Source organism: Rosa chinensis, chromosome 7, assembly GCF_002994745.2.
Source record: "Rosa chinensis cultivar Old Blush chromosome 7, RchiOBHm-V2, whole genome shotgun sequence".
Lineage (NCBI taxonomy): Eukaryota > Viridiplantae > Streptophyta > Magnoliopsida > Rosales > Rosaceae > Rosa > Rosa chinensis.
The window spans coordinates 65,816,598-65,844,113 of NC_037094.1; the positions used below are offsets into that span (position 1 = coordinate 65,816,598).

The 27,516-nt window shown below is 37.8% G+C and overlaps 1 protein-coding gene and 1 long non-coding RNA gene across 8 annotated transcripts; one reads left to right on the forward strand and one right to left on the reverse strand.

The window, feature by feature from the left end:
• Positions 1-2,409: 2,409 nt before the first annotated feature.
• On the reverse strand, positions 2,410-8,886 carry LOC112176702 (sulfate transporter 1.3). 7 transcript variants are annotated; one of them, XM_040511139.1, is made up of 16 exons: positions 8,763-8,886; positions 8,194-8,308; positions 6,923-7,033; positions 6,310-6,642; positions 6,157-6,205; positions 5,844-6,051; positions 5,549-5,723; positions 5,354-5,419; positions 5,151-5,264; positions 4,906-5,022; positions 4,667-4,793; positions 4,043-4,329; positions 3,768-3,958; positions 3,438-3,523; positions 3,257-3,333; positions 2,410-2,967 (listed from the first exon to the last, which is right to left on the reverse strand). In XM_040511139.1, exons 4-16 carry the CDS (start codon positions 6,622-6,624, stop codon positions 2,824-2,826), a joined length of 1,956 nt encoding a protein of 651 aa, XP_040367073.1. In that variant the 5' UTR covers positions 6,625-6,642; positions 6,923-7,033; positions 8,194-8,308; positions 8,763-8,886; the 3' UTR covers positions 2,410-2,823. The 7 variants fall into 7 exon arrangements, with proteins under 7 accessions (XP_040367073.1, XP_024170521.1, XP_040367074.1 ...); XM_024314753.2 differs by lacking the exon at positions 8,763-8,886 and adding an exon at positions 8,421-8,541; XM_040511140.1 differs by lacking the exon at positions 6,923-7,033.
• Positions 2,851-5,735, forward strand: LOC121050569. Its single transcript, XR_005803487.1, has 2 exons — positions 2,851-2,986; positions 5,465-5,735. It is a non-coding gene; the product is annotated as an uncharacterized LOC121050569 (long non-coding RNA).
• Positions 8,887-27,516: the final 18,630 nt, after the last annotated feature.

A 27,516-nucleotide genomic window follows, 5' to 3' on the forward strand; every position in this document is an offset into this window, starting at 1 on the left:
CCATGCCACTTGCACAACATTGATATATGTCAAACAACATAATATATATATCTGTATACCAAACAAAATCTGGGAAAATCCGAAATAAACCCCAAATTTTGGAGTTAGGGAGATTCGAACCCAGACCACTATGCATGCAAAGCAAAGCCCCAATCACCATGCCACTTGCACTACATTGATATATGTCGAACAACATAATATATATATCTATATATGTCAACAAAATCTGAGATTTATTTTATATATTATGTCAATATATATATATATATATATAAAATATATATATTATATTGTATATTATATATTATGGCAACATATATATATATATATATATAATATATTATATAATTAATATATTATATATTATGTCAACATATATATATATAATATATTATGCCAACATATATATATATATAATATTATATAATTAATATATATATATATTATATATATATTGACATAATATATATATATATAATATAGTATATATATATATATATTGACATAATATATAAAATAAATCCCAGATTTTGTTGACATATACAGATATATATATATTATATTGTTCGACGCTTATCAATGTTTTGCAAGTGGCATGGTGGTTGGGGCTTTGCTTTGCATGCATAGTGGTCTGGGTTCGAATCTCCCTAACTCCAAAATTTGGGTTTTATTTCGGATTTTCCCAGATTTTGTTGGGTATACAGATATATATATATATTATGTTGTTTGACATATATCAATGTTGTGCAAGTGGCATGGTGGTTGGGGCTTTGCTATGCATGCATGGTGGTGTGGGTTTGAGTCTCCCAAACCTCAAAATTTGGGGTTTATTTTGGATTTTTCCATATCTGATTGGCCAGGGTCATTTTCGGTATTTGACTTTCATGTGGGTCCCACTTTTGCTGAGTTGGACTGCCATGTCAGCAATTAACGGCTGAAATTGACGGAATCCTGACGGAGGGACCTATTGGACGAGAAAATGATATTGCAGGGGTGTTTTTGATGAAATTGAAAGTCGAGGGACTGAATTGATGTTGGACTAAAACCACAGGGTACTAAACAGTAATTAGCCCTAATCATAAAACAAAGTTATGTAATTTAGTAGCATCTTTTATCATCTATGCCCATTTTGGTAATTATACCAAACCAAAGCACCTTTTACTTACAATTTACTAAACACTCAGAAATTGCTTTTGGTTCACACAGCACTTTTAAAAACAGTTTACCAAACACATCAGCTGCTTCTTCTAGCAACAATATCAGAAGTGCTTATTCTCGCAGCACAGCAATCCCAAACTGAGCCCTAGTCTACTTACCATACAACTTTGCCAATAACTTGGACAATATATATCTTCCAGGGTGCGCTGTCAGCATATATGTCTTTTAGGCCACCATCTTATCTCTTAACAAATTAGTGCTCAATGGATCTGCCTCTTTCTGGTAATTGATACTTTATTAAAATAATTGCTTCTACTTTCTGGTACTGGTTTCGGATGAGGATCCCACTAACCTGCCCTCTTTTTAAGATGGCAATCATGCATTTAGTCGTCAGTCCTTAACCCCATTCATTCACCAATGAAGCTGGACTTATTCCTTTTTCTTATTCGGTTTTCCATTCCAACTTCCAAGTCTCCATTCTCTTCCACCTTTTATATACTCTTACACTTATTTCTCACACATTTACAATCCCTTTTCATTTTCATCAAGCTTCTTCTACCAATTTGGTTGTAGGATGACAGAGCCAGCTGCAGCTTCTACAACTGTGAGGACGATCAGCAGATGTTTTACAGCAAACAACTCTGCAGGTAAAGCGCGCAATTTTGTTTAGCTCAAAGGGATCCAATTTCGGAGGGTAGGTACGTTTCCTTTCAACTAGCTACATAGAATTAGAATAAGAAGATTATACATTTGGAATAATGAGATATTTTTTGTGTTATCTTGCTTCAATCTTTCTGCATGCTCACAATACTCTCCTCAAGTCTTCTACCCCTGACTTCAGTTTCAAGGGTTCAGGTGGTGGTACTAAGAAGAAATATCTTTTCCGTTTTCCTTTTTGTTGTTCTAGCTTTGATATGTAGCTTGTGCTTAGTAAAGTAATATTTTCTCATACATGTAGTATAAATAACACACACACACACAAAGTCTTGGAGTCCACAGATTGTATAACAGAGAAAAACAAAACAATTTCATATACATCTATGCTTTCCAAGTAAAACCACAAAACTGCATGTATCAACTAAAAATACAAAATTCTGCATTCCGTCATGGATACAAAACAAGCTTTTGGGATGTTGAAAACTACTTATACAGAGAAATATGGTAATACAGTTAAGGTTACTAGTTTATAGAGAGAGAGAGAGAGAGAGAGAGAGAGTCAGGAGTTAAATTCTCATTCTATGCATATATCTGTAATTTAAACACCCTTAACAGTTATCATAGTGCGCACCATTGTGCATCTTTTTAAACACCCTTACAGTTATCATAGTGCGCACCATTGTGCATCTTTTTATGTCTCCTTAAGAGAGAGAGAGAGAGAGAGAGAGAGAGAGTCAAGAGTTAAATTCTCATTCGACATCTCTGTAATTTAAACACCCTTACAGTTATCATAGTGCGCACCATTGTGCATCTTTTTATGTCTTCTTTTCTTTTTTACTTGGACTGGACCCAGGAGGCATGCGCTCTCACCTAAACCACTTTCATAATTGGCTTCCCCACCATCACTAACTAAGTAAACTGGACTCCCTTTCTATTTTCAACAATGCTGCATACTTGTTTTGGCAATCCCATTTCTCTCAATACAACCATTTCCAATAGTGTTCATCCTCAAGCTTCTTCCACCAATTTTGGTGAACAGGATGAGACAGCTTCTGCAACCGTGAGAAAAATTCTGTCTTCACCGATCAAGTTTGCAACATGGGATGCATGAAGCTTATTGATCACCACTGGACCGGGATTTGCAAGAACAAGCTGCACATGAAACTTGGAGGTAAGAAACTTTGAAGAATTTCAATTATCACATACAATAGCATTGTCTTTTTTTTTTCATTAAGAGAAGTTGAAGATAAAAGATATCTTTTCAGCATGGACAGAAATGTTCTCTTGCCAGTTTCCACACCGTGAATGTAGACCCTAGAGGTTTAAATTAGGTCGAATTTTCTCTAAAAATATCTGCTCCCAGATTGGCAGTCTAACAATTAACATGCCACATATCTGGTGACTGAGAGGAAATTGCCATTAAGCGTGAATGTATATATACCTGAATGTCTCTCTTTTGGAGACTCCTATGCAACTCTTCCAGGGCATGAATGCCACTTGTGTCGATGTCAGTCACGGCTGCAACAAACACAAGACAGCATGAGCAATGAGTTTAGATGAGATCAAAAGTACTGAATCAGTTGGCAATCTGGTTTTGAAGCGTTGGTAAAAGAACCGCTTACGTGACATTTCAACTATTAAAAACTCAATGTTTGGTAGGTAGGCTGCTTTTAGCTGCTCTTCCTCATCCGCCAGCCATCTCAATATCCTGCAAGGAAGTAAAACTTGAGTTAGGACTACGAAACAAATCAGCTTATTTCTAGGCATGAGGCCATATAGACTACTAGAAACTAACATAATTAGTTACTTATGGAGTCAACTGTTTCTCATCTTCTTCTGTACAGTTGGCTTTCCACCAGTAGAATTACCATACATCTAAATCCTCTCAATCATAATTCATTCTCATAGTAATGGTCAGCTATCGATTTAAGGAAATTAGAGAGCATCTATACCTCTCCTTAATGTAATTGGAGTTGGAAAAGTAAATCGCAGAATCCACTCGTACAATCATAACACCCGGAACCTTGGTTGCTTCTGGATATTGTTGGATGTTTCTATACACAGTTGTGCTAGGAATCTTCCCGAGCAATGCAGTCCGTGGCCTGGTGACTTGTAAGAGAATTTTAGCAAAGGATATTGAGACCTGGATGGAAACATAAGTTAGGTTACTGATCTCTACATGATAGTATTGGAATGTAAGGTAGTAGTTGACAATCAGGATTTATACCGCAATTAAGAGGCCTATCTCAACAGATGCAAAGATCACTCCAAAGAAGGCCCCCATGCAAGCGACAAAATCAAATTTATCAATCTTCCATATGAGGATTGCTGCTTGGAAGTCGATTAGGTTGATCACAGCAGATATAATGATGGCAGCAAGAATGGCATTTGGGGTATACTTGAAAAGAGGAGTAATGAATTGCAAGGTTAGGAAAACAACAATGGACATAATGATGTTAGAGACTGCAGTTTGGCAACCAGCCATGTAGTTGACTGCCGAGCGAGAGAATGAACCTGCAAATATGAGCAAATATAATTAGTTTGCTTTCATGTTATTAGTCAGATGTCCCTAATCCCTAAACCCTAAGACCCCAAAGAGTGTCACCTACGTAACTAACCACCAAGTTGCTAGGTTTTAATCTTGGCATGTAATTATGCAGTAATTCTAATCTATCCTCAAATGTTTATTAAGATCTTTAGGTACAAATGGACATTTGATTGTCCATCTTTTGCCAAAAAAATAAGCTCCATGGCTGCTAACTACGGGAATAGATCATGATCTAGCATAAAATGTTTATTTCTAACTAATGTTCCACATCATTGTTCAAATAGTATGCCCTTTTCTTCTCACCTGTCGCCACATAGCAGGAAGTGAACGAGCCAAATATATTCATTGTTCCCATAGCCACCATTTCTTTGTTTCCATCTAGTTGGTAGTCCTTCATGGCAGCAAAAGTTCTTCCAATTGCTATAGCTTCCTGATAATTCACACCAATAAGAGAGAAGTAGAATTTTACAAAGGGTTTAGATGCATGTAAGTGATATTAATTCTAAACTGGATAAGAAGAAACGGGTTGTAAGATTACTTACTGTCAATGCTATCATGCCAGCCACAACGCCAATCTTAAAACCCTTTGCGACGTAGTCACCAGTGAAAAATATTTGCTTCACAGATGAAGGATTGATTCCTTTTTCTATATGCCTCACCTTCATACATAGACAAGCAGTTAGTACTTCTGCTGATAGCTGCTATCACCCTTTACAACCTAATTTAAAAGTACTAAAGTAGTAGTAGAAAACAGGATAAAGAAAATATCATAACATAAAGTGCTTACAATCTCAACCCCTTGCTTGTCTGCACGAGTTATGTATACAAAGAAAGTGGAAAGAACAACGGATATCAGCGGTGCAATTGCCGGAACCCAAAAGAACTTCTTGTTCTTCTTTCCCTGTTCCCCAAATCATGTAACCGTCAGACAAGAATCAACATGCGTAAATCATAGTTGGGAAGTAATGGTAAGGTGTTGGGGATTCTTACAATATATTTGGCAACTATCAAAAATGTTAAAAATGATGCTCCAATGACTATTGTCTGCCAGTTCCACTGCAAAATTTTTGAAATACGTGAATCAGTATTTTGATATTGCAGGTTTCAGACCCAATATAGAAGAAATAGACACAAGTGGAGGAAAAGCACATGGACAAATGAGATGGAGAGGTAGATATAACTTACTCCATGATGAGCTGAGTCAAAAACTGAGGTTAATACAGAGATTATATCAGTTTTCTTTGTGAACTTTTTTATTCCGAGAAAACCTTTGAGCTGTTGGAGGGCAATTGTGATGGCAGCTCCACCCATAAAACCAACAATGGCAGCATGAGATAGGAAATCAATCAAGAATCCCAACCTGATAGCCAAATTTTTTTTTTAAAAATAGTTCATTGTTAATACATGGAACAGAAGGATAAAATACCCTGAGGTAGAATAAGACTTACGGTAAAACCATTTAAGAAAAGTAATCAATTACCTCAAAATTCCAAGGGTGGCTTGGGTGATCCCTGCAAAAAAGGTAGCCGTGAATGCCAGACGCAGGTAATCTTCTGGGTTAGTAGTGTAGTCAATCTCATTCCGGAGCAGGGTACCCAACAGGAGAGACACCACTGCCACAGGTCCGATGGCAATATCTCTTGAGCTACCCATTACAGCATAGATCAAAGGTGGAACGAAGCTGGAGTCTGAAAAGGTTTAGACCAACAGATGACAAGTCTCAGTCTAACCACAAAAACCAACAAAAGCAGTTATAACCAATGAAGGTACTGTTGAGTAGCATAGATACTTACAGAGTCCATATTGGGGAGCCAAATTTGCAAGCTTTGCATATCCGATATCCTGATTTTCCAGTTAAGAAAATGATAAGAGCTATGAACACATAAATGTCCTATACATCTATTTAACTTTGTATCCATGCATGATCTAATAAGCTGCTACGTTACCTGAGGAATGCAGAGACTAGCAATAGTCAGTCCAGCAATTAAGTCCCCCCTAAACTTTGATAGGTTGTAATTTCTCCCCCATTCAAGTATGGGGAAAATGGCCTGCATGCCAAGGACAAGCTTCCGTGACTTTGGTTGATGCTTGAAGGACCGTAGAGGATCGTCCGAAAAGAATGTTTCTTTCACAGTGTTCGTGAACTCCTTAAAGAGCTTTTGCTTTGGGGGAACTCCCACTTTGTGAATATACGGTCCACCCTGTGAATCATCCATCTCTTTAGTATCAAGGTCCTCGTTGCTTGAATGAACTGAAGCCATGTATAATATTCAGTTCACCTGTAATGCATGAAAAGGCAAAACAAATCAATCACCTGACTTACCAGAACAAACTGATCTTAATTACAAAAAGAGTGATACAACAGAAGTAAACAACTATGAGCAGGCTTGAATTTCATGCAGAATGTATTTCCACACCATCTACCTTCAAAGTGTTAAGGTTCATTAATCAACTAGTAGATAGGAATATTGGTCTGAGTGAACATGCATTCAGTTCCAATAAGAGAACATAATAACGACTTTTCAGCGAAAAGTGATAGTTGTAGAGACGGAATCTAACCCAATAAAAGGAACGGATGCTTGAGAAGGTTTGCACAAACAATTCTTTGAGGCTTACGTGAATGCTGAAGGAAGCTCTTATATAAGCACTTCAAAAGGAATTCTAGTCAAACTTTTCAAGATGAAAGAGAGAAGCATAAAAAAGCATAGTTATTAAGGTGTGAATCTGGATATATTACAAGTCATGTACATGATTAATAAGAAATCAAGCAGAAAGTTCAATCACAAACCAGCCGACCCATGAATTGATTATTCAATCTCTGGTAGTTGAGGTCAGCCAAGTGCTCATCATCTCTTCCATAACTATAGTGCTTAGGAGTATAATATGTTAAAGAGGGATGGTGTTGACTTCTAAGAGCAGATGGTAGCAACCAGAAAACCAGAAGAATTTATATATCTATAACATATCCTCTCTTTCTAACTTCTACAGTCAAATAATTATTCATTTGCCTCATTTTTCAAACCTTAAGTCCTTCTCAACCAGACACCAGTGAAGTCTATCTAGAAGTACAAGTTTTGGTTTTTAACTGGTGTCTGAAATGAAAGAAACAAAAAAACATGGAATACAATTCTTACTTATGGTCCCAATTTGACATAGACCTCTGTTATTCCGAAACAGATACCTAAAGCCTGACTTGCTTTTCACCTAATGCTAAGAATTATGCGAGGACCACAACCAAATTTAATTGAACAATAACAAAATGAAGCAGAATGAGGGAGTGGAAATTAAGGGCATGGATTTTTCATTACAGAAGATGTCAAGTTGTAAAAATAAAGCAACACCTTGTTGGAGACGCTAAACGTTGACGTTTTACAATGTTGATTGATGCTGAAATAGCAGCATCGAAGGCTTTAGCTTTAGAACTAGTGTCACACAAAAATATGCTATTCCCAAAAAAGGATTAAATGCTCACTTAAAATCTAAACCTCTGCATAAAAGCCCTTTTTGAAATACCTTAGAAGAATAGAAGCCAACTTGACCAATTCAAATTGAAATGCATAATCTTTAAACTATTTGGTTTTAGAATTAACATCACCCCCAGTATACAATTCCACTTTCACTTGAAGCCAGTTCAACAGATTAAGCAAAAGAATAAAATCAGGAACAGATGGTGATGATGTTGATATGCACAAGCAAAGACCAAGAGATATTTGTCTTAATTTCTTCTGTTTTTTTTTTCTGGTAAATGGGTCATATCCAAATTGCATTAGCGTGCATTTGGTTGAGAGGCAGAGAAGAGAATAAAGTCTAAAGAAGAGTGTAGCTCTCACCTCCTACATATGCTTCTCATGAAAACCACTGATAGTGGGAGGTACAATCTGTCAATCTACACACCTAAACAAAAGGTCTCCCCTTTCTGAAAATCTCCACTTAAGCCCAAAGCTCCTGTACACAGAAGGCAAAAAGAACAAAATAAATAATTAAATAACGCACAAAAAGGGCGCAATACTAATATTTATATACACGAAAAAGGCATAACCCAGCAATGAGTTTCCACCTTCTCTTTCTTCCCACACTCGATGGTCCTCAATGTTTCAGAGAAGAAGAAAATGCGAAATTTTATAAATATATAAAAAGGCCAGGGGGAAACCCAATTTATATACGTACGTAAAAGGTGAAATCCTTGAACAAGTAGAAGATCGAAAAAGAAGCCCAGATCCTGTCTAGGTTCAGTGAACCCCAAAATAAATCCATTATTCACACAAAGAAGAAGTCCCCAGAAAAAGGGCAAACAAACCGCAATAAAATCAGGAACCATGTTTGGCTATTGAGGAAATCCCATGCAACAATAAAAACGAGGAGCAGTAGCCAAAAAAGAAAATTTGCAAATCTTACCCACCTCGACACAACAAGAATCTTAAATATTTTCTCAGTGAATCATTAGTAAGGTGCCGGTCGAATTCTGGGAGTCCACCAGTCTTGGTGTACGTGGTAGTTATTTACGTAAGCGCCACGGTCATCGACGACTCGCCACCACGTGCATGTTAAAAAGGTCAAAGCCGAAAAGGGAGAAAAGAATTGTATGATCTGTGTTTTCTTTGGTTGGCTAAGACTTGAGGTGGTGGAACCCTCACAGAAGTTGAAGGAGGACGCGATTAAGGCTAGGTTCTTGATGTGGCGGACAGTGACGGAATCGAATAGTCGAATACTTCTCTTTTGGAGGGGGGAGGGGCCAAAAACAAAATTGGTAAATTTTTTTACAATAAAAATTTACTATAAAATTCAAATACAAACAAATATTGAATAACAGAAAAGAAGGAAAACTCTTTTTTCTTCATTTTTGAAGCCATATATCAAGCATGCATCAAGATAATTATTATAATTTTCCTTTTGCAAGAATGATTAGTAGGGTTGAATTCGGTACTAAACCGATCCATTTTTGTCCAAACCGCTGCCGAATCGACCTCCATTAGTATAAGGATTTTCAAACCGCCACCGATCCGACTTAATCGGTATACCGACTGTCGGCAAGCCAAATTTTCGGTTGGTATCGTTTGGTTCTTGGTGGATTTGCCGGCGGAGATTCATTGATGTTGGAGATGAGGATGATCTGATGATGTTGATTTAATGATGGAATATGTTGTAATTAGAAGACCTGATGTTGATCTGATGATGGAATTTATTGTAACTAGGGCCTGATGATGATCTGTGTTAATTTGATGCGATTGGGGAGGAAGAAAAAGATGAGAAGAAGAATAGATGAAGCATAACTAGACGCAGAAGAAGAAAGGTTAAAGACCATAAGAGACGAGAGAGAGAGAGAGAGAGATTTTGTTTTGTGTTTAATCTATCACCTAAGAAGGTATAAATTTAAAGTTTATACGTATTATGTTGAGGGTAGCTCGAACTCTAGTGGTAGGGAGTTGAGCTGTTGTGAAAGAGGTGGGGGGGGGGGGGGTGGTTGGTTTTGAACTTTACCTCTTTCAAGGTTTTATATATTTTTTATTATGTTGAGGGTAGCTCGTACTCCAGTGGTAGGGAGTTGAGCTGTTGTGGGGGGGGGGGGGGGGGGGGGGGGGGTGGGTGTTGAACCTTACCTCTTTCAAGGTTTTATATATTTTGTATTATGTTGAGGGTAGCTTATACTCCAGTGGTAGGGAGTTGAGCTGTTGTGAAAGAGGCGGGGGAGTTGAGCTGTTGTGAAAGAGGAGGGGGGGGGGGGGGGGGGGGGTTGGGGTTTGAACCTTACCTCTTTCAAGGTTTTATATATTTTGTATGTATTATGTTGAGGGTAGCTCGTACTCCAGTGGTAGGGAGTTGAGCTGTTGTGGAAGAGGTTAGGGGTGGAGGGGGTTGGTTTGAACCTTATCTCTTTCAAGGTTTTATATATTTTGTTTAATTATCGGTATGGGGTATTGTGTACGGTCAGTACGGTATACCGACGGTATGCAATATCTCATACCGTAGCTGAGCCATCGGTACAGATCAGTTGAGCTGAATTGTCAGTAAGCTGAGGTTTTGGCAAAACTCGGTTAGAGCTGGTTTCGAAACTCAGCCGATTCAGCCCAAAACGCCAGCTCTAATGATTTGTGTTGAGGTTACAATTTTGGAGATCATGATTGTAAATTTTAATCTAAATATATAGCTTTTAAATTATGAAAAACGTACAAGTCAACCAATAACATCATAACATTTTTGAAAATAATTGGAGGGGGTCAGGGCCCACTATGCTTAATGTAGTTTTCCACTTGAAATTTTTATTTGACCATAAGGAAATTTTTTTTATTTTATTTTTTATTTTACAGATGGTTAGAGTCAATTTAAATTATATCGAACTCTTGCTGTCTAGATACGTCATGTAAAATTTAATAATTAAGTAATTTTATCTATATATTTGTATAGCTCACATTATAAAAATATTTAGATAGTGAAACATATATACCTATATGTTAAAGGAAAAACATATTATGTGTCTTCGTCAAAACGACTGACGGAGAGGGAATCAAGGAATCAGCGATTACCATCAATCAGCACAATTACAGATCAATCAGCATTTAATGTCATCATTGTAATTGATATTTCCGTTGTAATTCTCTCCCCATATAAAGGGACTATGAAATGAAATGAGTAGACCAATTCCAATTCCATTTTACTTTTACACGTTACCAGCATGCTCAGAGCAAATAGCAAAAAAAAAACCTTAATTTTCTAGTTTCTTTCTTGTTCCCGTAAAAAAAAAAAAAAAAAAAACCCTAGAAGAAAAAGAATCGTTTCTTCTTTTCTGCCGCCACTCAAAAAAAAAAAAAAAAATTTCTTCTTCCCCATCCACCTCACCGACCAGCCCGACCACCAGTCCCATGGGCCTCCAAGTCCCCTCCTCGATCAGCCCGGCCACCAGTCCCACCGGCGCGGCTCCCTGGCCCCCAGTCCCACCGGCGCTGCTCCCTGGCCCCCATACCTGTGACTAGACCTCCCTGCACTTGATCTGCCTTACACGCCGGAGCCCGCACGTGCCCTCCAGCCTGCCCACCAGCTCGAACCCAGCCGGCCTCAACCAAATTCCATCGCTGCACAGCCGAATCAGCCTCACCTGCAGCACTGATCCAAACCAGCTAGCAGCCCTGCACCACCGAGTTGTCTCCAGCGCTACACTGCCTGCACACTCCGCCAGAGCTACCTGCAGATCAGCAGCGCCTCCACACCAACACCCACCTGCAAACCAGAAAAGAAAGGAAAGAAAAAGAGAGAAAAAAAAGTGTGACCCGGCCCAAAGAAAAGAGCTGGCCCAAAAAAAAAAAAAGGAAGCAGGCTTGCGGCCCAGCAAAAAAAAAAAAAGCAAAGAAAAAGACCCTGAGGCCCACCGAAAAAAAGGCCCAAAGACAAGACCAGGCCCACATAGAAGAAAAAAAAAACAAGAACAAGGCCCACTACTGAAAAAGAAAAAGAAAAAAGGAAGCAGCCCAGTTTTTCTCAAGCCCAAAAACATCGGTACGCACGCCTGCATCAACACGCGCGTGCGCTATGATTGTTTTATTTTCTCAAAATCAAGTATGTTTTCTTTATTTTATTTTATGATTTTAGCCAAGCATGTGAATTTTATTTATATTTTCTATTTTTAAGCATGCTTTATACTTTATCGCTTATGTTTTTATTATGAAATTTTAAGCATGTTTCGTGATTTTTATTTTACGCATGATATATTATTGCTATCATTATGTGTAGCATATATTTTGTTGTATATTTGTGAATTTTGAGCATGCCATGTAATTTATTTTTATATATGCTATGTTTTATTCTTTATTACGTGCTATGATTATCCTTATTTAGAATGCTATATAAAAAATTGTGTTTTGCCATGATAATGAAAATTCATGCGCATTATAAATACATACTTACCGTGATAAAACATTTTCACCTAGCATCGAAAGAAAAAATGTGACCATTACGAATCTTGGTCTTGAAATCTAATTCATATTTCTGGAAAATAATTTACGTGGATGTCTTTATGACTACGTAATTTATATCTTCTCTCTTGTTTATGTAGATGGCTGATCCAACTCGACCTGAATTTGACATTTTGGACTCAGAAGGACTTGAGTTTCATCGTTGGGTTTCCGATGTGGAAACTGCCTTTGTGGCAAAAGACTACATTGCCACCATTACCGACTCCAAAGATCATGAACTATCCAATAAGGTGAAAGCAAATGCCTTAATGTTTCTGAGGCGACATATTGATCCTAGCCTATGCTAGGAGTACCTTCAGTTGAAGACACCCAAAGAACTATGGGATGCCCTTAAGTGACGTTTTGGGAACATTCATGACACCTTGCTCCCAGAACTGGCCGTTCAGTGGAATGGAATCCGCTTGCTTGACTACAAAAGGGTCAATGACTTCAACAAGGACATGCTGCGCCTAAAGGCACGTCTCAATTTCTGTGGAAGGGAAATCACAGAAGATGATATGATCTACAAGACTCTTTCCACCTTTCCAACTTCAGTGCTTATACTAGCGAATCAGTATAGGCTGGAGTATGACAACAAAAGAATCACAACCTTCAATAAATTGATCAGCCTACTGCAAGTGGCTAAGAGGCATAATGAGGTTCTCTTGAACAACAATGCCAGGCCCACTGGGACAAAGAAAATTCCCGAGGCTAATTATGGAAAAATGAAAGGAGGAAAGAACTCCAATGTAAAGGGGTTTGGACGTGCTGATCCCTACCCACGTGGCAACAATGTACCACGTGGAAAGGGACGTGGAGGTCGTGGAAACAAGGTGCAACAAGCACCTAAGAACCCTTCAGTCAAACATGATAGAGTTGGCAATGAACCATGTTATAGGTGTGGAGTCATTGGGCATTGGTATAAGAACTGCCAAGCAAGCAACATAGTTGCAACCACTTACCAGAGGTATAGGGAGTCTAAAGAACAAGAGGCTCACTATATGGAAGAAGAAGGTCATGACTCAGATGTCAACCTCACTATTGCAGACTCAAATGGCAACAAAGAACTTGCTCCGTCAAAGGATGCTTCAGACTTTGACTGATCTGCTTTATTTATTTTCCAAAGACCATGTGAAGGCATAATGCCTCATTTTTAATTAGACTATTGCTTGGTCTTAAAGTTTATTTCAATAATGGTTTGATGAATTTGAACAAGACCTTGATTTGATTATCGTTGGCTTATTAATAAATTTTCGAATTTTATTCTGAAGCACTGAATTTATTCAAATTTATTTACTACACATATTTACATGGTTTGAAATAGCACTATAAAGATGTAAAACAATACATCTAGAGAAAAATTATTTGAATGAAAAGATTATCATTCTACCTAAAATAGAAATACTCTAAAGAATATGAGATATATTTAATGTCACAGACACTCTGTATGCACCAAGAGCTAATCAAACCTTGTTACATTTCAAAGATATTCGTGCCAACGATTATCATGTAAAAACACACTGTGAGAATGGAATTGAATACCTTTATATTACCTCTAATAAATGTGGAAGGAAACGCATTTTAGAGAAACTTATGAGTCAATCAAGTAGACTGTACCTCACTACGATTTGGATCATTGAATCCTATGCTATCACCAACAATGAAATGTGGGACACTGACTCATACAGGCTTTGGCATGACCGCCTAGGGCACCCCAGTCGTGACATGATGATCCGTATTTCAAAGAACTCACACAGACATCCCTTCTTTCGAGTGAAAAATAAAATGGGAGGAAAATCCGCCACACTGCAAGGTCTCGGTCCTAGTACTGCTCAAATGCAGCCATTGCCTTCTAAAGTACCAGAAGCACTACCTCCTTCCCATTATGCCTCATTGACTATTTCAAAGGCACATCACTCGTTTTGCAAAGCCTTCTTTTTAGCAAAAACAGGATTGAGACATTCCTATGCTAAAGATACAAAACAAAATATTCCATTCTTACAAAGGATACAAGGAGATATCTGTGGACCTATCCATCTAGAATGGGGCCCATTCAAGTACTTTATGGTTCTGGTAGATGCTTCGACACGCTGGTCACATGTCGTTTTATTGTCCACAAGAAATGCTGCACTCCTAGCACATATTATACGTTTAAGGGCTTACCACCCTGATCACGCTATCAAGTCTATAAGGCTTGATAACGCTGGAGAATTTACATCAAAAGCATTTGTTGAATATTGCATGTCTATTGGGATCGATGTAGAGCATCTTGTACCCCATGTGCATACACAAAATGGTCTCATAGAAATCACCATCCAAAGGCTACAGATGGTGGTTAGGGCATTGGTTATGCGCACCAACCTGCCTATATCTGCATGGGGTTATGCAATATTGCACGCAGCTTTACTTATTCGTTTCAGACCCACTGCTAGCCAACCATTTTCTGCGTACCTGTTGGTAACTGGATATGAGCCTGACATTTCACACTTACGCATATTTGGTTGCGCAATTTATGTGCCTATTGCGCCCCCACAGCGCACCAAAATGGGTCCTCATAGACGATTAAGTATTTATGTTGGATACAGATTCCCAACAATTATCCGCTACTTGGAACCCTTGACAGGTGATCTCTTTACCGCTAGATTTGCGGATTGTCACTTTGATGAGACAGTCTTCCCATCATTAGGGGGAGATAGGAAAAACGATTTTCCAAGGGAACGACAGGAATTGTCCTGGTTTGTCCCCACTCTGTCTCATTTTGATCTCCGCACTTCACAAAGTGAAAGTGAAGTGAAAAGAATAATCGATCTGTAGAACGTAGCAGATTCGATGCCTGATGGGTTTACTGATATCCCAAAAGTGACGAGATAACATATATCAGCTGCAAATGTGCCTGCAAGGTTAGAAGTCCCAAACAAGGGGCACGGTGCCGCAGATAGAGGCATTGCAACTACACTTAGTGAAGGTGTGGCTGAGGTCGTGGCTCCCCAAAGGAAAAGGGGGAGGCCACTTGGTTCAATTGACACTCACCCAAGGAAGAAGAGGGCGAGTAAAGCACAAACCGATCCATTAATCATCAATGTAGAGAATCCCTCTCATGAGATTGTCTCTGATTACAGTTATGTCCATGAATCAATACTGGAGGACACTCCGATGTTTGAAATGATTCCAGAGAACAAAGAAATCTCAATAGATTATGAGAGTGCGTATGAGGTGATAGAAAGATCTTCCATACACATTGATGATGTATTTGCATACACTGTTGGTCAAGAAATCATAGAGCATGATGATATCGAACCACGCTCTGTTGCAGAATGTCAACAAAGAGCAGATTGGCCTAAATGGAAAGAAGCAATCCAGGCAGAATTAGATTCTCTGACAAAGAGACAGGTATTTGGTCCGGTAGTGCTAACCCTACCAAGTGTAAAGCCTGTAGGACATAAATGGGTCTTTGTCAGAAAGCGTAATGAGAAGAATGAAATCCTGAGGTACAAGGCTCTCGCCTTGTGGCGCAAGGTTTTCTCACAACGCCTTGGAATTGACTACGAAGAGACATGCTCTCCAGTAATGGATGTTATAACGTTCCGCTACTTAGTTAGCTTGGTAGTTTCCGAAGGACTGGAAATGCAGCTCATGGATGTGGTTACTGCATATCTCTATGGGGATCTAGATTCAGAGAGAGAGAGATATATATATATATATATATATATATTTATATATATATGAAAGTGCGTAATGGCCTTACATTACCCAAGTCAAGTGATTCTAAACCACGGAGTGCGTTTGCAATTAAGTTGAAACGCTCACTTTACGGATTGCAATAATCCAGGCGGATGTGATATACCCGTCTAAGTGACTACTTGATTGGGAAGGGATATAAGAATGATGAATTGTGCCCCTGCGTATTCATAAAGAAAACAAGTTCTGAATTTACAATTGTAGCTATATGTGTCGATGATATGAACATAATAGGTACTCTTGATGAAATAAGAGAAACCGCAGGCTACTTGAAATCCGAATTTGAGATGAAGGATCTTGGGAAAAGTCGATTCTGTTTAGGCATTGAACTAGAACGCCGAGTTTGTGGAATACTAATCCACCAGTCTGCGTATGTCCAAAAGTCAGGAGATTTAACATAGACAAAGCGCATCTTGCTAGCACTGCCATGATCGATCGAAGTTTGGATGCAAGTAAAAATCCATTTCATCCAAAAGAAGATGACGAAGAGGTGTTGGGAACTGAAATTCGCTATCTAAGTGCAACAGGCGCATTATTGTACTTAGCCCAATGTACTCGACCAGACATTGCATTCTCAGTGAACTCGTTAGCTAGATTTAGCTCAGCACCAACGCAGCGTCACTGGAATGGTATTAAGAACATTTTCTGATACCTAAAATGAACCATTGACTTGGGACTGTTCTTTTCCTACAAAGAGACAAGAGGGACCGTAGATGGAACTGCAATCCCTAAAGGAAATGTTGATGGCGAAAGCGCCACTCACTACACCGAAACGCCAAATGACGTTTTGGTTGGTTTTGCTGATGCTGGGTACCTTTTTGACTAACATAAAGGTCGTTCCCAAACTAGTTATGTATTTACCATTGGGAACACTGCGATATCTTGGAGATCAACCAAGCAAACCCTTGTGGCTACCTCCTCGAACCACTCAGAGATCATTACTCTACATGAGGCGGTTCATGAGTGTATATGGTTAAGAGCTATCATTACACATATTCGAGGGACTAGTGGTTTGAGTTCTACCACTGAAGAGCCTACTTGCATTTATGAAGATAATGCAGCTTGCATCAAACAGATGAAGCTAGGTTATATCAAGGGTGATAACACAAAACACATATCGCCAAAGTTTTTCTACAATCAGCAACAACAGGCCCTCCTCAAGATTCAAGTGAATCACGTAAGGTCTGAGGAGAATGTGGCAGATTTGTTCACCAAATCATTGCCTAAGGCCACATTTGAGAAACATGTGAAAAGCATAGGAATGCAAAGACTTTCCAAGCTCCCTTGATTAAAGTAAGGATCAGGGGAAGGTATAGAAGTCAGGGGGAGTCTAACACACACATGTCATCCTCAAATTTAAAAGGTGGGTTGTGCTCTTTTCCTTCGACCAAGGTGTATTTTTTTGTCCCACATGGTTTTTATTGTTACTTGGCAAGGTTTTTAGTGAGGCAAAAACTAATGCACCATTTAGTCTTTGACTTGGCAAAAGGGGGAGTGTTAAAGGAAAAACATATTATGTGCCTTTGTCAAAGCGACTGACGGAGAGGGAATCAAGGAATCAGCGATTACCCTCAATCAGCACAATTACTGATCAATCAGCATTTAATGTCATCATTGTAATTGATATTTCCGTTGTAATTCTCTCCCTATATAAAGGGACTATGAAATGAAATGAGTAGACCAATTCCAATTCCATTTTACTTTTACACTAGACTCAATTTTGGTGAACACTTTACGAGAAATTTGGTGTTCTACCGTAAAATCATGTCAGATTGACACATGGTCTGCCGCTCCAATAGGATAACGCCACTTGGATTTTTTTACACCTTATATCATAGCAAATTTATCCTACATCCTACTGCAGTAAAACTACACAACATGAAAAAAAAAAAAACTCTTAAACAGGACATTAACTATTGCCGTTAACTGATGCAAACACTACCAAAAAAAAAAAAAAAAAACTGAAAGTATATTCATCCTCTACTGTCTTCGTTCTAAACTCGAATTTGGGTTATTTGCTAACCCTGCGATTTTCCCCTTCAGTTTTATGAATTCTCTTTTGGATAGATTATGTGTTTAGATGGGTGATTCGATGGATGTGACTAGGTCCGAAGTGTTCTTGAGCGTTAGTTTTACATCCGTACTTCCAACCCAAATCCTTATAAACACCTCTGTAAACACAGAGAGAATGGGAGAACCAAATTCACAGAAATAGAAAGAGAAACAAAATTCGCAGGGATCGAGCAATCGAGCCCACCATGACAAAGGTGAGTATCATTCGATTGAATGATTACGATTAGTTCCGTAATAGAATATGAAACTGATTAAACTTGTATAGATCTCCCTTCTTGTGTATTTCATTCCTGGGATTTGATTACGACACCCAAGTGAGGAGTATGCTATAGTTTAATACTTAGATGGAGGCACACCAACACCAACACCCAATCGCCTCAGGTACCATCTTCTCTTTAGCAAATGCTATTTTTAGCTTTTCATATAAATCCGTGATTTGATTTTTAAATTCATGAAATTGAAATTAATGCTAAATTGCATCTCATTTTGTTTTGGGTATTGAAATTGGCTGTTTGTTCATGATCTCTCTCTGTTTTTTTTTTTTTTAAGGTAATTGATAGGAGCATAATTATGCAATAATAATGTTGTTAATTTCCATATTTACTTTGTTAGTTTATCTTATTTTCTGGTTAATTTAGTTGTTTTTATGTTTATTAGGTTTCCGAAGCAAGGAAAGAAATAAGAGCAAAAGGAAGGAGATATGTGCTAATGATGGAGAATTGTGGACTCTTGATTAATCAAGGAAGCTTAAGGCAACAGGAAGAAAAAGATATTCAACAATTATTTCTCTTGGCTACTCCTATTGGATAGAATGATGTCAATGAATCCTAAATCAATCAGAACATTAACCAAGGAGCTTTCCGTTGAAGCCAAGGAGTTAGAGTCCCAAAAGGAAAGAAGAAAAGTGTTACAAACTGAATAAAATCTCTCCTTGGATGTTTAAGAAATCTACCATCTCACATCGAAGAAGCAGAGATGCACCAGAGCTCAAGAAGAAGCAAGACTACAAAACCACACCAGAAATGATCGCTGCTTTCCAGAGATAGATCGCTGATCCATATTTCCCAATTTTCTGATTTTTGTTGTCTTCTTTTCCCATGAACTCCTTTGTGTTCTTGACTCCCATTATGTGTAACTAAATTTCCGGTAGTTAGGGGGCAGTCGAAGCCCCTAGACATGATCCATAACATGCTTTGACATTCAATTTGTTTTCCAATTAATAAAGTTGAGGTTTTGTTTACCGATTTCTCATTGATGAATTCTATGTTTGTATGCTTTGGAGGCCTACTTAGTATGCATGCTAGGGTTCTAATACTTTGATTGTTTGATGCCTAGATCAATAGTTGGATTCCTCAAATTATCTAGAGAACTAATTGGTAGTTTTCACTAGCAAGTAGACAAAACCCTAGGTTTAGTGAGGCGCTAAGTTATTTGCGATGCCTAGTGATTTCTCAAACTCTTTTCAAATTTAATGATCTCTGCATGTTTAATTTAATAAATGTACCTTTATATAGGTTGCCTTGTTTGGGAATAGTCTAGGTGTAGAGCACTTCCTGCCTAGCGTACAAAGTAAGAAAGAGTAATAGGTTGTGTTCAAGCGTACCGAGCCAACTTGAGCGTCTTCAACTAAGTTAATTAGTAGTAAACTGGCCAAAGTGTGTTGTGTGTGATTTTTGGGGGTGGATACTTCCTTCCCAGCTAGTTTCATCATCTTGATATCAACCAATCTCAAATATGTTTCAGTTTCGTTTTTCTGTATTTTATTTTCATAGTAAACGAAATCCAAAAATTCCCAAATTTTGTGTGCTGGACGCCTTGTGTGTCTAGTACATCTCTGCAAAATTCTTATTTTTCTGGGTTGTTTTGATTAGGTTTTTAGTTTATTTTTCGACTGCTGCTCAGTAGGAACTGCAGTCACGTTTTTGTGACTGTTGTTGAAGCATTTAGTTTAACTTAATCCTTTGTGGGAGACCCTTATTTCTCTACACTACAATCGATATATTTGCAGGAGAATAAGGAAAATCAATAACTTCAAATTTAGCTATCAGTAATTAATGGAACAGATTAACAATAAAAGGATAGCAGTAGGATTCTACTGAGCATAACTAAACTCATTTCAACTAAGCATTATACTCCAATAAAACAAATACCAGAATCCCAAACAAGTTTTGTACCGTATTTTTTGATATGTGCTACAAACATAACCAATGGCGTGTCTCAGGAAAGACCTCCTCAATGGCATTTTCTATTGCTTGATATCGATTAGTGAAGATAGTCTTGGGTCTCTTACCTTCCATTGTTTCTAAAAAATATTTCGAATAACTAAATAAATGAAGCAGTCGTCTCATCTAGCAAGAAGACACAACCAAACAATACATTTTTCCAATGGTGGTTAACCCCAATGAAAGGAGCACAAATCATTTTTCCAATAGTAGTATCAAATACTACTACATCCCCAAAGCATTCAAAGTCGGTTTTCGGCTTTCCATCTCTCCAGAAAAAGTTTGTCATTCAATTTTCTTGATCCACTTGCATGGTGTAGAAAAACATAGGATCTTCAATTTGCTTTCTCTTGAATAAATTGATCAAGATTTGAGCATCCGCTGCTTCAAGCATAATCATTCTCTCTCTGCTTACAAAATTATAACAATCAGTCTTTGTAAATCCAACATTTTGAGATCCCCCAATTTCTTCTGCTAAATATGAATATGTATTTATTGTACTCATACCTGCAGTTTTCATTGATCTAATCACCCCTTGATAAGCATATGAAACTTTTCGATTGGAGTGCAAAAATGGTCTTTCTTCTGCCTCTGCAATCTTATGGTTGTGTTCGGGGACAAAGAGAGTCGCTTTCCATACATTATTATCTTGCAATCCAAATCAAATTTTTGCTGTGCAGGCAGTTCTAGTGTCCAGCCTATCAGCCTTTTTCACCTCTAAAGGGTCACTATCTAGTTTAAAACCTTCTTTTGAACAACAATAATTAACTTGCTTCACAACATTGTTGGTTTTCCTCCTTTGCATTATCCGAACACTAAACCCCATTCTAGCACCATACTCACAATAGAGGTTGTAGGCTTCTTCCTCACTATTCACAATCACTCCATACAAGTTATCATCATTACTAGCTTGACGATTCACAATCATTGAATCTTTTCCCAAATCAGTTGTCCTGTTCTGTTCTCCATCGTCTTCTATGTCAATTACTGTCGGGGAAGAAGGTTGTCAGCACATGAACTATGGCAGCAACTTGCAACAACAGAAGCAACAAATTAAAACAGCAAACTGTAAGAATGCCACAATAATAGATAGAAAAAAACAAACAAAAGAAGACAAGCAAAGCAAGAAACTATGGCAGCAACTAGCAACAATAGAAGATAACACTTAAAAGATGTAGGGCTAGGAGTAGGATACTTTATAAAATGACTGGTTGTAGACTTGCATTATATGACACTATTTTGAGTGTGTAAAGTTTAACAAGCACATCCTTTTCATGTAAACCTGATTGTTTAGGAGGCATCTCATATTCATTGAAAACATATAGATCATGATAATGGGGAAACTCATACTAGTCAATAACAATTCGGAAAAAAGAAAGAAAAAAAAAGCAAGTACAACATGGAAGAGAAAACGGATGCAAGTACATGAATTTGTACTATTAAACCAGCAAACTGGGAAGAAGGCCAAAATAATAGATAGAAAAAACAAACAAAAGAAGACAAGCAAAGCAAGAAACTATGGCAGCAAATTGCAACAACAGAAGCAACAGATTAAACCCAAATCGAAAAAAGAAAAAGAAAAAAGAGAAGCAAGTACATGAACTTGTACTATTAAAGCAGCAAACTTTGACTTACTGCTTTGAAACCCAATTCAAAAAACACATAAGCAAGTTCATGAACTTGTACGTAGTACATGTGTGTGTGTGTGTGTCTGTATATAAGACTTAAAATAACATGATTGAACACCTTTATTTACTTTGATTATGATCATCGTCTGCATCTATATTCATTATTGGAGAGAGGAAGTTCAATCAATATAGAAAAACAAGAAGATTGAAGCAGTGAAATCTCTGGGTGATGAGATAAATAAAATTCTCTAGGGTTTCTTTCTATAGTTAACGCTAGCTGCTAACTCCACGTTTAGGAGTTTTTTTTTTTTTTTTTTTTTTTTTTTTTTTTTTTTTTTCACGTTGTGTAGTTTTACTGCAGTAGATTACCCTACATCTTGATATGATATGAGGTGTCAAAAAAATCCACGTGTCGTTATCCTATTGAAGCGGTAGACCATGTGTCAATCTGACATGGTTCTATGGTAGGATACAAAATTTCTAACACTTTACATAAGTGGATTTGAATAAATGAAGAGCATTATGGTAAATAACAAAAACAAAACTATTTATTAGATAACTTTCTCATCTCTCTACACCCTGCAAGTAACCTCTAGCTCTTTTTATCATTTCTTTTTTTTATCCTAAAAGCAAGATTGGTATACGAAAACAGAGCATACGTGAGTAATGCTAATATATTTAAAAATGAGAAATCAAATTGTATTACTCCTGTGACGCTTAATCATTTCATAGAAGATTAGAAGATGAGATAAATAAAAATAACAACAGAAACCTCTTCTTTCCTCCCTCTCCCCTGCCCACTCCTAACAATAATTTATACCTTTATCATGAATAAGTTGTTTTATATGTAATAGAAATCCACTCCTCAAATGAAATTATAAGTCCCGAAGATGGAATAAAAAACTGGACTCACAATGTGCTTAGCCTAACCCAAATTCAAAGCTTACATGGACATGAGATATTTCGTCAACATTCTGCGCTAAAGTTACCACTATCATCCAGGTGAGAAGTCATCCTAACAATGAGACATACCATCGATTCTAAACCATTCAGAGAGCTAGCCCTAGATTGGACATCCATGCAAATGCCACTAGAGACTAGAGCTAATACCTGAAGCCAAAACCATATCCAATATCAGAACTAGGCTCGGGTCATAATGGTTGGTGAACCACTTTTTTGGGTATAACTTGCATTTCTTCTAACATGGCAATTGATGTGGCACGTACAACCACATCATTTAATGAAATTCACTAATAGGTTGGGTTTTAGGCTACATTATCTATCACATAAGATGACATGCTGGTGGTACCCAAAAAAGTGGTTCACCTAGCATTAGTCATCTTGAATTATTGTTTTTAAGTTGAAATTCATTTGGGTTTGATTGTGTTTTTCTAAGCTTAAGCTCGGTTTTGTAGAGCTTAATCACTGACCGAGCTTGAGCATGAGCTAGGCTCATCTTGGCTGGTGATTGGTGGTCAGCATGTCCTTCAACCCCTTGTTGGTGCAGACTATGGTTAAGTGCGCCAGATACTTGTGGTGCTGGTTCACCTGCTCACAGTGGGGCCAGTTCAGTGGGTAGTGTGTGGTCTAGATCCATTTGGGTCTAGGGCCTAGACTTAGGTACAATTTATGTTGTTAGTTTGAGACCTTAGTGAGTTCACACATATGGCTTTTGGTTCCAAGCACTTTTGGATCACTTCCACTCTAGCCTTCTTGTTTTTTTTCTTCGGGATTTGACATTTCTTCTCAAGTGATGATGATTGCACAACTCTACCTTGGGGACCTATTGTTATTTATAATTACATATCCTAATTTTTTATGTTGACAAGTTTTTAGATAGTAGAATACGTATACACAAGTTAACTGACATGAGAGTATGACTTTGCTACTATTTGCCATGAAATATTTTTTAGAGAAATAAATATGTATTCAATGACCTTTCAAGGTCAATGCAAGAATATTACATATACCTAAGCTAGCCTAGACTTCTCATAACCACTTCATCACATAAACACTCGCCAAGGCATACAATGGTTAGTATACCATATTAAATGAACTGTGAGATAACTTGCCATGAAGCTAACAAAAATAAGCAGTTTGTAATAGGAACATGATTTGCGACGTTAATAATGTTAATCTCTATACTTTCTTTGTTAGTTTATTGTATTTTCTAGTTATTTACTTAGTTTATTTGTTTTATAGGTTGCAATGAGACATCAAGTTTAAGAGCCAATATGAAAATTCCACCTAAGTACGCTAACTCTAATGCTTTTAGGTTCTGAATTTTCTACACAACAAGAAAGATGAAGGCAACTTTTAAGCATATAAAAGGGGATCATATGCATCAACTCTCCTCTCTCATGCATAGCCTTTGCTATTACTTTTTCCTCCCCTTCTTTATTTTTTTTATATTTTCCTTTCTATGAATAACTAAACTTTTCTTAGTAAGGGTGTTGCCTGAAGCCCCTTGACATGATCCACAAAATTGTTTGACATTCAATTTTTATTTTTTCAATTAATTAAGATGAGGCTTTTGTTTACTAATTGTTCATTGATGAATTCTGTGTTTGTAGGCTTTGATACGCAGCGTATGCATGTGATAGGAGCATTTTATGCGACATTTATATTATTAATCCCACTATTAATCTTTGTTAGTTTGCTTTATTTTCCCTTTATTTTTATGTTTATTAGGTTTTTCATAGCGAATATACAAAAAGGAGATAATATGGAAGAAAGATGCATAAAAAAGAAAATCTTGGAGTCTAGACTCGAGTAGGAGACCTTGATGGACCGAGGAGCCCAATCCATGAAGATGGCGCAGCGAATTAAGGAGATATGCACAGAAATATTGATGATGACATGGCTTATTCTCATTGGACAAAGCGATGTGGAGAAATCCTAATTCAATAAGAGAATCAAGAAGTTGGCTTTCTTTACACCTCAAGGAATCTCAAACTAAAAAAGAAAGAGAGAGGACTCAAGAGCACTATAAAAAGGCTAGAAAAGATGACGAGAAGAATCTTACACGCGAGAATCAAGTAGAGAATTGAAGCACAAGAATCAAAACAGAGCAATTTTTTACTAGTTGAACCCATTTTTCGACTCCGGCTTTAGGATTTTTCTATTTTCTTTCTTATGAACCTTTGTGATCGAGATTTCAATTCAAACTATTTGCAACTAATTTCTGAGTAGTTGAGGGCTGTTACCTCTAATCATGATTGTATGCCATGCTATGACATTTAATTAGTTTTTGTTTATTCAATGGTGAGAACTTAATTACTATTTTTACATTGATGATTTCTTTATGTGCTTTCTTTGGTGGCCAACTTAGATTGCATGTTTAGGATTCTATTGCTATGAATGATCATTGCCTGTTCCTTTTAAGAAGGTTCCATTGAAAGTTCTAGAGTAGTAAATTGTCTATAAAACAAGTGATTAGGTTCCTAGATTAATTGAGACACGTCGTACTCATGATGTCTTGTGATGTCTCGTTTTTCTTATTTAATGATTTCTATATGTTAAACCTAGAGTTGCGTTAACCTAGGTTGCATTTTAGAAAATATGTTAGGTGTGGAGCATCTCTCACCTAGCATACAAGTAAGGAAAAATAATAGGTTAATTTAGGTGTTGGGTTAACTTGAGCATCTTCATCCATAGATAAATAAGACTAGGTTAAACATGGTTTGCATACTTGATTGATTGGTGATGGATACATTCCCTGACTTCATTTTTTCTATTGATTTTGAACCTTAAGCAATTTCATTATTTGTTATTTACTTTTAATTGTTTTCACAACTTCACAAGCAACTTTTAAAACTCAGAAAGTCTTACCTTTTAGACCTTAATGATCTATGCTTGTTTAATCTAATAAGAATACATTTATGTTTCATTGTCAGAAAATAGCCTAGGTTTAGAGCACTTTATGCCTAGTGTACGAAGTAGGAAAGGATATATAATAGATTGTGTTCAAGTGTATTGAGCTAATATGAGCATCTTCATCTAAGTTAATTGGATTAGAATTGAACAAATTGTTTTGTATGTGATTGTTGAGGCTGGATGCATCTCCCTAGCTAGCTTGCTTTTCCCATTGATTTCAAAACCAACTTAAAAACTATTTTATGTTTTCATTACTTTCTATCGTAGCCTCCTTCTCTCCATATTTTATTCCCGTACCAAATGACATCCAAAAATCACCAAAATTTGTGTGCTAGTCCTTCCTTGTGTCTAGTATAAGCCAGTAAATTTCATAATTTTATGAGTATTTTAGGTTAGGTAATTAATTATATTTTTGACTGCTATTTACTAGGAACAGTGGTCACTTTTCTGACATTGTCATTGTTTTGAGGAGATAGAAGAGAGACCCTTGTTTATCCTTGTTACAATTGACAATCTTAAGTATGAATAAGGAAAAGAGTTAGCTTATTCATTTATCTTTCTGTTAATGTCTAAGATTCAACGGTAGCTAAATCTTGGATAATGCGGGTCCGGTGGGCGGACCGCTACTCGTGGTGTAATCAACACTTCCGCTACTTGTCAAGTAAAATACAGAGGGCGTCAAAGGGAGACCGCGCTGGGCAGTCTTCTCTACTCTGATGCCTAAGTTAGTCAATGTATTTATGTTGACAGAATAACAGTAGGTAAGTAGTAATTGCGTAATTAATGAGGAGAGATGAGAGAACCTTTTATAGGTGAGGAAGAGACTGACCTCTTCCATGTTTTCAATGTGGGACTAATATGTTTCAGTTCCCAGCTTCTGGAGCTTTTGATGCTATCATGGCGCGGCGTGTGACGACACAGCAGCGGTGATCTGGGGGTGAACCGGGGCTCAGGGGGTAGCCTGCTTGGCTGTGTTTCATTAGGTCATTCCGTTGGTGGGAGTTGGTACCGCTGGTGGTAGCATGAGTGTAGCTCATTATAGCTAATTATGCTTTGGCAAATGCTCATGTAAGTACAAGTCTCCCAAGTCCCCAGTCAAGGAGGGCAATCTTGGTTGGGGAGTTGCTTAGCAGTTTGAAGTGTTACTTCCGCTAGACTTACAAAAGAATAATTAGCATCAGTGCATTGTCAACCATGGACTTATTGAGCAAACACTTTATACCCTTTCTAGTGGGCCCCTGCTAGGCCCCTAGGGAGTCCCCCACTCCCCAGCTAAGACAGACCTATGTTTGGTCGGTGTATTGCTTGTTGAGGGGAGCTGCGCTGGGAAGAGGGTGTTGGGTAGCGAGCCCAATCTTTGATACCCGAGTGGCAGGGGTCAACGTGCCTGATCAGGGTCGTCGTAGACTGTTGACTTGTCCCCGTATCCTGGTGGGACGTAGCTTGACTGTAACGCCGTGTGGCGGTCGTTATCAGAATGGAGCGTTGCCTCGGGAATCGCCATTAGCGGAAGTCCCTCTGTTGATAGTAAGCAAGAAGAAGTGTCGCGGGGACCTGCCTAGCAGCTCAGCGAGTGGTGTTGCGCTCAATAGAGACTGTTGCTTTCAAGATGAAAGGGGAGAAGTCCCGCTAGCAGTGGTGCGCTTAGCGGAGACTGTGTTGCTTGCAAGATG